The sequence below is a fragment of the Argentina silus genome, assembly GCF_951799395.1.
Source record: "Argentina silus genome assembly, chromosome: 17".
Taxonomy (NCBI): domain Eukaryota; kingdom Metazoa; phylum Chordata; class Actinopteri; order Argentiniformes; family Argentinidae; genus Argentina; species Argentina silus.
The window spans coordinates 7,601,134-7,613,304 of NC_139671.1; the positions used below are offsets into that span (position 1 = coordinate 7,601,134).

At 49.0% G+C, this 12,171-nt stretch overlaps 1 protein-coding gene across 1 annotated transcript; it reads right to left on the reverse strand.

The window, feature by feature from the left end:
* Nucleotides 1-30: 30 nt before the first annotated feature.
* On the reverse strand, nucleotides 31-11,308 carry pals1b (protein associated with LIN7 1, MAGUK p55 family member b; the record flags this gene model as incomplete). The annotated part of the gene is made up of 13 exons (XM_083688812.1): nucleotides 31-1,093; nucleotides 1,381-1,491; nucleotides 1,658-1,860; nucleotides 2,015-2,182; nucleotides 2,494-2,565; nucleotides 2,772-2,840; nucleotides 2,939-3,122; nucleotides 3,393-3,470; nucleotides 3,827-3,988; nucleotides 4,791-4,919; nucleotides 6,951-7,028; nucleotides 9,182-9,390; nucleotides 10,924-11,308. The coding sequence occupies 13 exons, from the start codon at nucleotides 11,306-11,308 to the stop codon at nucleotides 917-919; spliced, it is 2,025 nt and encodes a 674-aa protein (XP_083544938.1). The 3' UTR covers nucleotides 31-916.
* Nucleotides 11,309-12,171: the final 863 nt, after the last annotated feature.

Consider the following 12,171-nt stretch of genomic DNA (forward strand, 5'->3'; position numbering starts at 1 on the left):
GTTCTCTGAGTAGAGCATATGAAGTACCAAATCAACAGTTCAATTGGATTGGTTTATGGTAAATTGGATTGTTGAAGTACAACCTTTTGAATACTGAAATAGATATGATCCACTGCACAACACTGCAGTAGTTTAGTTACACCACTAGATACTTGGTCTGACCAATGATTCTTAAGGTCTGTCGTTTGGAGGTATAAATACAGCAACTCGAGATAACACAAAATAATACTGAAATTGATATCCAGTAAGTGAAGTACCCTACCATATTTGTAGAAAACACAGACTTTCTCTTTGGTTTTTCTATAATGAGTAAGTTACATAGTATGGGGGCTGTTATGGTTGCAATGAGAAAATAATGCAATAATCATTCTATTTCAGTCAGTCATTCTAACAGGATATTGTCCCAAGTACAGTTACATTTCATTGTATAGTTTTGTATATCACACACACAAATTCTGTAAATAATACATTACATCGGGTCCGAGGTAACAGTAAAGCACATTTGTTTACGTCTTCTAAAAATACATATTTACAATTATAAATAACTATTGTATAAAGAGTAGAATGAAAATATGTTTTCTATGGTATGTGATAAATATGCCTTTGCATACATCTGGAATGTTAACGAGTACATTGACAAAAAACACACTCACAACGACAAACACCAACAAAAATATATAAGAAACTTGAGATATTGACATCCCTGCAAACATAGTAAAGATCACCTTCCATAAGAAGGCCAAGTAGAGGAGAAGTCATCCCTCTTGGCAGAAGACCAGAAAACCTCATGACGACATGGATCCTCCATTTTGTGTCAGAAAGGCTCCATGATGGTCTAGTGACCTCAGCAATCATTATCCCTCCATTGTCACACAGGATTAGGCCACTCCCTCCGGCCTAAACTGACCTCTGACCCCTAGCACAGCCAGGAGGAGGGGACCCACTGCGGCTCAGTGTCCAGCTTCTCTATGAGCCTGCGCAGCTCGTGGAAGGCCGTGTCCGGGTCCACGTTCACGATGGCGGCGTCAAACAGGTGGCCGAAGTTCTGCTCCATCTCACGGGCCTTCTCAATCATCTCCTTCAGTTCTTCCGGCTGGAGGCAGCAAACACAGGAGAGACAGAGGTTATATTAGCAATATGTTAGAGAGATGGGGAAGGATATGTGCCCCACTGGGGATTACAATGAGTGGAAGTGAGGGGGGTAAAAACACTGGTGGTTGATTGACATATAACCACTGTTAGCATAACTATTGGGCAAACAAAGAGCGAGATTATACCCTCTCAGTTATTCACTGGTAAAATCATTGTGATACATTCACTATGGATATGAATTTGCCCTCTCTAGATAAAGTTATTTTTTAAAATATCAAATGGGATTACCTTTGGGTTTTTGCCTTCCTTGGCCAGCAGGGTGCGCAAACGTTCCTGAGAGGGAGGAGCAATGAAGATCACATAGGGCTTGAGGTTTGAGGACCGCAACACCCGCAGTGACTGACAGAAGGAGAACAAAGGGGAACAGCAGGAGGAAAGGAAGTTAGAAAAAAAAGAAAGAAGCACAGAGAAAAGGGAGGGAAAATGTTACCAGCAGCACATTTTCACTTTGCTAGAGACCATAAACAAGGCATGGATAGTGCTGTGGAGGTTATGTCTCTCCTACCTTAGAGTGCAGGCACATCAGACAGATCCGGCCTAAGTTGATGACCTGTCGGACTGAGTCAGTGCTGGTACCGTACAGGTTCTTATCAAATTCCCCAGACTCGATGAACTTCCCTGCCGATTGGTCCGTCTCGAAGGCTAGCCGGCTCACAAAGTGGTACTCCCGGCCGTTCCTCTCATGTATCCGCGGGCTTCTTGTTGTGTCTGAGGGAAAAAAAGAAAAAATGAGAATCGAGAATGAAGACGAACTGATGTCTTTCCTATCCTAATTTTGTCAGTGCTTTAAGCCAGAATACCTCACAGACCATCAACAGAGCACATGATAGAGTTGTGTAGCCCCCCCCCCCCCCAAACTTACGTGGCACAGCACCGGCAAACCTCTCCGGCTCAATGGACAGTAGCCTTCGCCTTAGCTCATCCTGCCCACTGCTCGGGGGACCAATCAGAGCAATGGGGCGCTTGCGATTGCCCGGCTGGTGGTAGAGCGCCATCTCCTCATAGGTCAGGATGTCATCACAGTAGTACTCTAGACAGAGGAAAAGGAGGGGTTAGAGTGGAGAGGAGTGTGAGTTGAATAGACCTGACTAGTGTGTTCTAATGAACCCCACAGTTGCCCCCGAGGTATTTAGACCCCTGCTGGGGGGGGGGGGGGGGGTCTTCCACCTCCCGCGCATTTGTCTCTGGTGACAGAGATTACACACTAGTAGTTACACCAAGTCTGGACAAGGCTGGCAAGAGTGTAGCTAACTGAGAGTGAGCGAGAGAGTGTGTGTGTGTGTGAGAGAGAGAGAGAGAGAGAGAGAGAGAGAGAGAGAGAGAAGGGAGTACTAGCCTTACCAACGTTCCTGTTGGGGTTATACATTGTTTTATTCTTCTGCTTCTTGTTCTTCTTTGCACACCAAAGCTTCCCTGTGGAAAATAAGAAATATAAATAACTGTGTTATTTCCAGCATTGAGTGTGAGACTTTGTGTGCGTGTGTATTTGAGACTTGAGAGTTGTGAGATCCAGTATGGAGTGTCTGTTTGCAGCATGTGTGCACCTGAGGGGTAAAGAGTTTTCCCCTAACCTTAAAGATACAAATCTGATATAGAGTTTTAAATCTGATGTCCCTGACCTGGGTGATCTGGATCCCTGTCCACAATGGTCTTCTTCATAGCCTCCCTCTGCTGCTGGAAGCTCTTCCCTAGGAGAGGACGAATGAAGAGACGTTTAAGAAAAGGCCTCTTTGAATAGTTGCAGGCTAACTGTCCTACATAAACATACAGTATGTTGACCACCTACCTGGGACCAGTCCTGCCAGGGGCTGGTTATCCTCGTCCCCATCCCGGTAGGCCTGCCACCAGCCGGGGTCGTCCTGGCTGATGATGTGGAGGATGTCCCCCTTCTGGAAGGACAGGCCCAGCTCCCGACACGGCAGGTACGGGTCATCAGAGGGGTCGTAGTCAAAATACGCCCTCACATGCATCTGAGGACAAAGGGTTACAATGTCACAGGCAAGCCAAGTATCTTAGCAAAGTGTTGGACACAGGCTCAAACTGACACACACACACACATGTGCGCATGCATGCAGGCACACAGGGACATAGGCACCACACACACACACACACACACACACACACACACACACACACACACACACACACACACACACACACACACACACACACACACACACACACACACACACAGAGAGACAGACACAGACACACAGACACACACACACACACACACTTACCACAGTCTGTCGGTGTGAGGCAGGTTTGTTCTGAGAGCTGGGAATGAGGAGGAAGGTCAGAGTGCCGTGCATTTCCGACTGCGGAGAGGAGTGTGACACACAAATCTGAGACAGGTCTACATGGAATCAGCGTCATGAACACTCATTCAGCGCAGCTTCTCAAACCAAACATCCATTCCATTCGATGGCATCAATGCACCAGCGGAGGTAGAAACCGGAGGACGAGCTCATTAGAACTGTAGCTCATTATAGGTTTCATACCATTCCTCATTCCGTTCCACGCATTACAATGAGCCCGACCTCTGATTTCTACCTCCACCAGCCTCCACTGCAATGCACATATATGAGAAACATCACAGATTCACAGACTAGTTGTGTGAGTCAGGTGTGTGTGTGTTGGTGATGACGGTGCTGTCACTAACTCCTCTCCTCACCAGCAGGTCATGGACCTCGTTGACGTTCTTCCCGCGGACGGTGACACCATTGATCTCCAGGATCTCGTCGCCCTCGCTGAGGAGCCCACTCCGCTCGGCCGCCCCGCCCTTCACCACGCGGCTCACCACCACGCTGTCCATGTCGTTCCTGACCGTGGCACCCTGACGACCACGACCACGACCACGACCGCAACCACAACCACACGGACAGAGACCAGCCAGATAACGGGTCAGATAAGACTCATCAGGACGTATCCGTCACATCCAGAAGACAGGATGACCGAACAAAAACCATAACAACGCACAGACACACACAAGACACGACTACTCACTCTTCCTACCTTATGTTATTGTTTTTATCATGACTTATGTTATTGTTTTTATCATGCATTGTTGAGGAGCTAGCTCGCCCCAAAGCAATTCATTGCACCGTCTACGGCTGTATTCTGTGTATATGACAAATAAACTTTGATTCGATTTGATTTGACAAAGAGAAAACAGCGGAGAGATACAGTATGTGTCCCAGCGTCTATGTTTACAGTACCCAGACATTCTGGGCCAAAATAGCCGGAACAGTCTGTGCTCTTTTGAGATGATGCTGTCCTATCCTCCCCCTGGCACACAGACAGCCATGTGACTCTCAGACAGGGAGCTGGAGTAGGCCTATAGTGGAGACTGGAGTGGAGGTGCTAGAAGAGGTGACTAAGACAGATGGTAATGCTGCTAGCCTCAGTGGTATTATCTAGACTGGTATTATCTAGACTGGTATATCCCAACCCTCTGGTCCCACTGGTCTTGGTCACAATGGGAGAAAAGATCTTATCAGACTTTCAGAATAGTAGAGGGTTTTTATGAGGTTTCTTTGAGGTTCTGGACTTATCAGAGTTAGTATTGTATTGTCCATTGTGTTTGGGGTGTGAGGGGAGTGGCAGAGGTGTGTGTGTGTGTGGGGGGGGGGTCTCACCAGGGGCATGTCTCGGGCCTTCTCCAGTCGCACCAGTTTGACGGTCTCTCCCATGTACTGAATCACACTCTCCCCGGACTCTGGCTTCTTCTCCTGCTGAGCCACACTGTCATGGGCCTGCATCAGAGCCTGGGATACAACACACACACACACACACACACACACACACACACACACACACACACACACACACACACACACACACACACACACACACACACACACACACACACACACACACATTTGGGGGTGAGGGAGTATATATGGGACAGGAAGTGTGTGTGTATGAGTTTACAAGAGGGGGAATGTACATCATGTGGTTATGGTTTGTGATTTTGTTTCAGTGAGATCGCTGTAGGAGTGAGTTTCAATAAACCAATCAAACAAACAACCATGAAAGGCATCAGAAAATACAGAAAATACAAGAGTGAGGCTTACTGCCACCTGCCTTTTATTATGTACCAAAAACTGTAAATATGATCAAGGGAGGGAAGACATCCCACTTGCTTAAACATGCACCTGTTACCCAAAGCCGACCCCTCTCCTCCTTAACAAACCCAGTCAGCAAACTCCACCTCTAAGCCAACAATAATACAAAGATTACTCCTTCACTTCATTTAATGTGACAAGCGCTCCGTACTCCACAATTAATAACCGTCGGCCCAAATTAGTCTCTCTATCCTGCAGCAGAGAGACCTGAGGGAGCGGAGGGCTGGCTAAGCTTTCCAGTACACACAATCCGTCTTAATCTCCCCTGCATTTAGGAGTCAGGATCCGCCGCCATCAATCATCAAAACACCTTCGGCTTCCCTGCTCGCGCCAGCAGGAAACTCCACCCCGGGGAAACGGGTAGAAGAAGAAGAAGAGAGAGGGGCTGAGATTGGTCTCTCACCCACTGCCGTCCTGCCTGGCCCTAGTTTGTTTACCCGAGCTCAGGAGGACGGACAGCGAGCAGGGTCAGAGGGAAAAGCCAGGTTCCACGCTCCAGACGGATAATCTGCTTACATCGCCCCCCAATGGCAGCCGTAATTAGATGCCGTGCCATAGTTAATGGGACAACATGCGGCTGACTGTCGTCGTTCCCCCCCCCCCCCCCGTCCCTGACCAAGTCACCCCCCCCCCCGCGGAAGTTGACAGGGCTGAACATCTAGTCATTGCACCGGGGGCTACATCATCAACAGTCCCCTTCACACACAGTCCAGATGACTTTGGCCATATGTGCTTCCAGTAATACATCATAGGGTTCTGACTGAACTTGGGTGACAGTGATGAAGTGCCTTGCTGGGTCTGGGATCTACGGATGAAATATCAAGCTTTACTAAACCATTTGGTGTGCATAGACACAATCAGGGACGCAAGGTGAGAACGGAAAGTTAGGAGAAAGCAATTGTTGCTGATATTTCATTCACGAGGGACTGGAAAATAGCTATAGATATGCAGGAAATAACTATATCTCATAATTCTAGTATCACTCAACCAGGTACGATTGCCCAGCTGCAGAATGTCATTTATATCTGTATCTTTCCCCCCTATCTAATCTCTCTCCTCACTGGCATGGATACAGCCTATGGGAGTGGGCACGGAGAGAGAACATCAGCTCAGAGGTGCCAGCAGCAACCTGGCAGAGTGCCTGGGTTCATTACTCTACAGGTCAGCGGCAATCCATACTGAGGCACCTCTCCGCCCCGCGGCACGCGCACCGTCCGACCGGACACATATGGCTATTAACTATGGTAAGGTGGTCTATATACAGTAGGTCGGCCTATTAGCTACGGCAAGGTGATTCACTGACTTGCTTTACCCTTGTCTCCCAGTGACACAGGCATACCTAGCAAGGTCGCAGAGAAACTGTGGAGGACTTGCACAGATATTTGAGTTCCTCATTTTAAATCAGGGCTTGGCCAACAGTACCTATCAGAGGGCTAACTGAGACACAGGGTCTGATCCATTGAGTACCCAGCGAACCGAATAATGCCTTCTAAACGTTATTTCAAGATAGCGTTTGAGGTACGCTTCATTTAGCTTAGAGTTTGCACTTTTGGGGCTAATCCATTGGTTCCATTGTACCAGGCCAACTACATCAAGCTAAGCTCTGTGTTTGACTAATGCATTTGACCCAGGGGTGGCAGGTGTGTCCATACAGGAGGGCAGACATCTTACCTGGAGGTGGGGGGTGGTGAGCAGTGTTGTGAGCTCCAAACCCTCCTTCTGCTGGCTCGACCTCAAGATGCTCTGCACCTGGACAGGCAGGGAGAGAGGGTGGGGGGGGTGGGGGGGGGGGGGGTGGGGGGGGGGTGGAGGGACAGGGGTAAGCTGTGTAAAGTAAGTTGTGTAAGAGCCACTAAGCAGGGAAATAAGAGCAGACGTATGCATGAGATAATAACAGAGATATGGAGATACTCTTAAATTCTTCCTCATGACAGCCCTCTTCATACTTAACAACATAACAAGATGCAGACATGTGGAGACAATTCAATGTCGCATGAAAGCCATAACAAAGTATAATGTTTTGTCCTCATGTGAAGGCCATGGCAGCTGTCCAGCTGTTTATTAATGCAACTAAAACTAACAATCACAATTTTAAAGGCAACCGCATTCCCCTATGCAGAAAATCCAGGCATGCTCACACACACACGCAGGCACGCACACACCTACACACACGCAGGAACACATATACACATGCACACAGACGCACACAGACGCACACAGACACACACAGACACACACACAGCTGACTATGGAGTTGGCTGCCCTCTAATAAGTCACAGCGGGGTTTCACATCCCTGAGGGGGGAACAGCTCTGGACTCACTCTACTGTAACGGGACTTATTATGCCCTGGCTGGTGCACTGGGAAAATTAATACTGAATCCTGGGCCTGAAAACAGCACGAGGACATTCCTAGTCCCCTCCCTTCCCTTGACCCCTGTCTTTTCCAGCCCCCCCCCCCCCTCCTTCTCCCTCTTTTCTCTCTCTGGCGCTAGTTTAGCTCATCCATTACACTAATCGAAGCTCTCGGTAACAAGGTGACACACTTTCCCCTCCCCCCTCCCCCCCCCCCCCCCCTCCAACACAGCCCTCCTTGCCTCCTGGGCCCATGCTGCTGTAAGCTGCTGGAGTTTCTTTTTCTGTCCCAATAGATCCCAGCCCCTTCCTGCAGCGTGTATGTCACACACTGCCGGCCCGGGGGCTGCTGGGAGATAAGCTGGCCCAAGGGCCAATCACAGAGCCCCACAGCACAGCCACTTAGTTTTTCGACACACCACGGCTCAAACTATTACGCCTTGTTAAGCGCTTCGGGAGCCGTGCCCTAAGGGCGAACGTACACACAGAGACCAACTGTACGCAGACAGACACAAGTGTGTGTCTGTCTGTGTGTGTGTGTGTGTGTGTGTGTGTGTACAGTATGTATCATCTGACTGGGGGGGGCTCCATCTCACTACCACCTCACTACTGTCAACATTACAATAGCAACGCAACTAATGTGCTTAGTGTCCTCCGCATGAACTCCCAACAGCGTCAAGTCGTGTCTTCATCAACTGCGGGTTGACTGCTACACTAACGATCACTGGTAACCACATCGGACTGCGTGTGCTAAACCGTAAAGAAGCGTATATTCAATTCACTCTGTCATATATAAGTACTTGACACTAATCCTTAGGAAGTGCATATTGTGGGAGGATCCCATCAAAGACGCTTGGCCCCTAAACTTAATTCACAGCAAAAGCCATCACAACTCTGTGTCTCTCAGGCGCATTAGAGTGTGACAGGTTCCGTGCCAGTGTGACAGACTGGGCCGTGGATCCTCAGTGGAGCCGCAGACAGAGCCACAAGTCAATTATGGCTGCTTGCGTTCCTGCAGAGAGAGCAATCTGCTTGTGTTTTGTCACCAAGGGAGTCAGGTAGAACATATTCACACGCGTGGGAGGCAGAAATCGGAGGATTTCCTCAGATTTCTGCCTCCCCTGACTCACACGCAGATTCAGACGTGTAAACTGAGATGGGTTTCTGTTCCTTTGTCACTCTTAGTTCTGTAGCTACAGCACCCCAAGAGGCTTGGTCGTGAGGCGTTCGGCGAAGTTACGCAGGAAAGAAACCGCAGTGAGGGGCATTCCACTGTGCCATGTTTTCTTGAAATGAAGCCTCGATGACACTACAACCCAAATCAACACTCTTTATATTTCCTGTGCCCATATTGTTAAAAAACCCATCCTTCCCTATCATCATCCTTCTATCTATCCCCTTCCCTCTCTACCTCCCATCCCTATCATTCTGTCCCCTCTTCCCCCCCCCCCAAAAAAAACCTCCCCTCCTCCTGTATCTCCCTTTAGTGTTTTGTGTTTACTCCTTCCCATCCAGCCACCCTCCCACCCCCCTCTCTCCCCCAGCCTACCTCCTGACAGAGGCCCTGGGCCTGGGAGGTGATGGGCGAGGTGGGATTGACGCGGATAATCTGCTGGGTCACGGCTCTGTGGATGCTGAAGGCGCTCCGGAAGTCGTCCTTGTGCAGCAGCTGCAACACCAGCTCCACGTCCTCCTGGCTCTGGACGTCACTCAGACAGTCCTGCACCCGCCGCAGGGCCTCCAGCAGCTCCGCCAGCTCTGAGACAGGGAGAAGGAGAGAGAGAGAGAGAGAGAGAGAGAGAGAGAGAGAGAGAGAGAGAGAGAGAGATGAAGGGTGAGAAAGAGAGAGAGATAGAGAGAGATAGAGGGTGTGAAAGAGAGAGAGAGAGAGAGAGAGAGAGAGAGAGAGAGAGTTGGAAGTGTGAAAGAGAGAGAGAGAGAGAGAGAGAGAGAGAGAGGCAAAGAGGGAAAAGAGGGAAATGTTAGCTGGGGTCCAAAAGGGTACCACGTGTAAACAGGTCCACCGGTCCTCTGAGTTGACAGAAGGCCACAGAGATTTAGCAAGGTCAACAAGAGGTAATCGTCCCTCTTACGCAACCCACCCCTTTGTTACAGGACAGGAGGATGATGGAACAGCTGGCATTATGCTTAGGTCACCAGGTATCTGGCTGTATTAATCCCGGCCAGCAAGCGCTTATCGGGCCGCTGGCGGCAACAGAACGGCTCAACGGCTCAATATCGGACCTCTAATGGTAAAATGATGGTTTTAGTTTTAGTATGCCAATGGAAGACCGATGATGGCCGACATTGGTAGACCAACGGTCTGCATACCGTCGTGCAAAGACGTCACTGTGACGGTAGGTAGACTGATAAATGGCAGTGTTAGAGCAACAGTTGGCATGCCAACGGCAGACTGACAAGTCAAATACACGACCCTGGTATGTAAAGACCCACGAATACTCGGCGAGCCGATGGCAGTGTGACAACGGACCGCTGTATGTGGTGTCGGCGTGCCGCTGTCGGGCCGTCGTAAAGTCGGCTTTCGCTGATAGAGGGTCGCTTACGGGCCACCTCAAGCTAGCTAGCTGAGATGGATTCCGCATAAATAAGTGATTACAGCAGCTTACCTATTAGATTAATGTTATCTGAGAGTGATCGCCTAAGTGGGGTATAGGGATAATAAGATGCAAAGAGTGTGTACGTGTGTGTGTGTGTGTGTGTGTGTGTGTGTGTGCAATATAGTGCAGATAATAAGCCTGACTGAAACATATGGAATGAATGCTATACAACATCTTATTATCTATGGGCAGATGTCCATGGTCATGGTTAGCAGTACCATGTCACAGCCTACTGTCTCTGCTGTAGCTAGCTAAATGATACTAAAGCACATTCTTATAACATAACATTCTCATATCTTTACATGATTTACAACCACCTCTTATCAATGAAACTAAAATACTTTAGACGACGTCACAAATGTCTCCACTTATATGTTGACTTAAGTACGAGCATGAACATTTCTGTGGAAACCAGTGCCACAGAAAGGTGAGGGGAGTGACATTCTCTGAGTAAGAGGGAGGAACACTGCATGAGGTGGATTCCCTTCACCTCTACCATCCTCCATCCATGACCCCTGCTCTGCCCCCTCCCCACGCATTGTTCAACCTCTTTTGTTTTTACAGGGTTGTTGTGAAACTCCCTAGCTCTCTATTCTTCCCACTGAGAGCTGGGTCACCCTCCTTCCCCAATAAGCCTACTCCTTCTCTGTCCCCTCCCTCCCTCCCTCCTCACCAGCAGCTGGGTCCCCTTCTGGTTGGGTCTCTTTCGTTTCCACGTCCTTCTCCTGCTCCTCGAAGGTGGGGTTGTCGATGCCTATCTTGGGGTTCTGAGAGAGCTTCTTGAGCCTCAGCGAGGCGTTGGGGTCGATCTCATGTTTTCCTCTCCCCTCCTCCCTCTTCCTCCTCAGTTCCTCCTGGTACTGCTGGATCCTCTCCATCTGGTTGCTGCAGCGGGATGGTAGGGTGCTGCTCCCTAGGTCCCCAGGGCAGTCCACCGCCCTCTCCCTGTAGGGCTTGGCTTTCTCTGGGCCCTGCCTGGGGCCAGTCCCAGAACCAGCCATGGGTGGGCCTGTCTCTGGGCCCTCTGTCACATAGCCGTTCATATGGGACGTGATCATCCCTGCTGGGAGTGTGTGGTCCACACCTGGGTGTGAGGAGATCTAACAGGCCACTATGAGGGGCTGGGAGCTGAGACTCCTCACTGCACGGGCCATAGCACTCCAATGGGTTCAATCCTCGTTGTCAGTGGTAGTGACGTGTCCTGAAACACATAGGTAGAGTTAAGAGCACAATCTCCTTTCATTGAGCTTCCACTATCATCATCATCATCATCATCATCATCATTATAGCCATTCAATATTAACCATACAAGTACTCCATCCCCCTTGAAATCCAATATTGCAGATATTTACAACTTTTCACATAAACAATAACAATCACAGCCATTGTCTTTTTAACCTCTGCAGTATCTATCAATATGATCTAGATCGCCAGAATCACCATTTTCTTCTGCCTCCTCCTCCCGAGCAGGTTTCACCCATCACACTGCTAATCTAACTCCTAACAACCTCGCTGCTCTTTCTCACCTGTGATCCTTGAAATTCAGCCCCATCCACCCCTGTGTCTGTCTGTCTGTCTGTCCTTCTGTCTGTCAGTCTGTCCTTCTCCGGCCCTGGCCTCGCTCCTATATCAAAGACCTCCTCCCCACGTACACCTTTTGTGTTTTGGGGTCCTCAAACCTCTCTAGGAGTGTGATGTATAGTACTTTTACGCTCAACTGATCTGCCATTGCTGTGGATTAAATTCTATTTTAGGGATGTTGTCTGTATTAATCTGGATTAGTAACTTTGGTTGTATGACTATTAGATGTTCACTCTCTTGGTCCATTCAGTTTGGTTCAATGTGTGGGCTGTTAGTAAGGTGTTTTGACACTGGGAAACTTGACTATTGTTCCCAAACAGAGCAACAGAGAGAGTGTGTG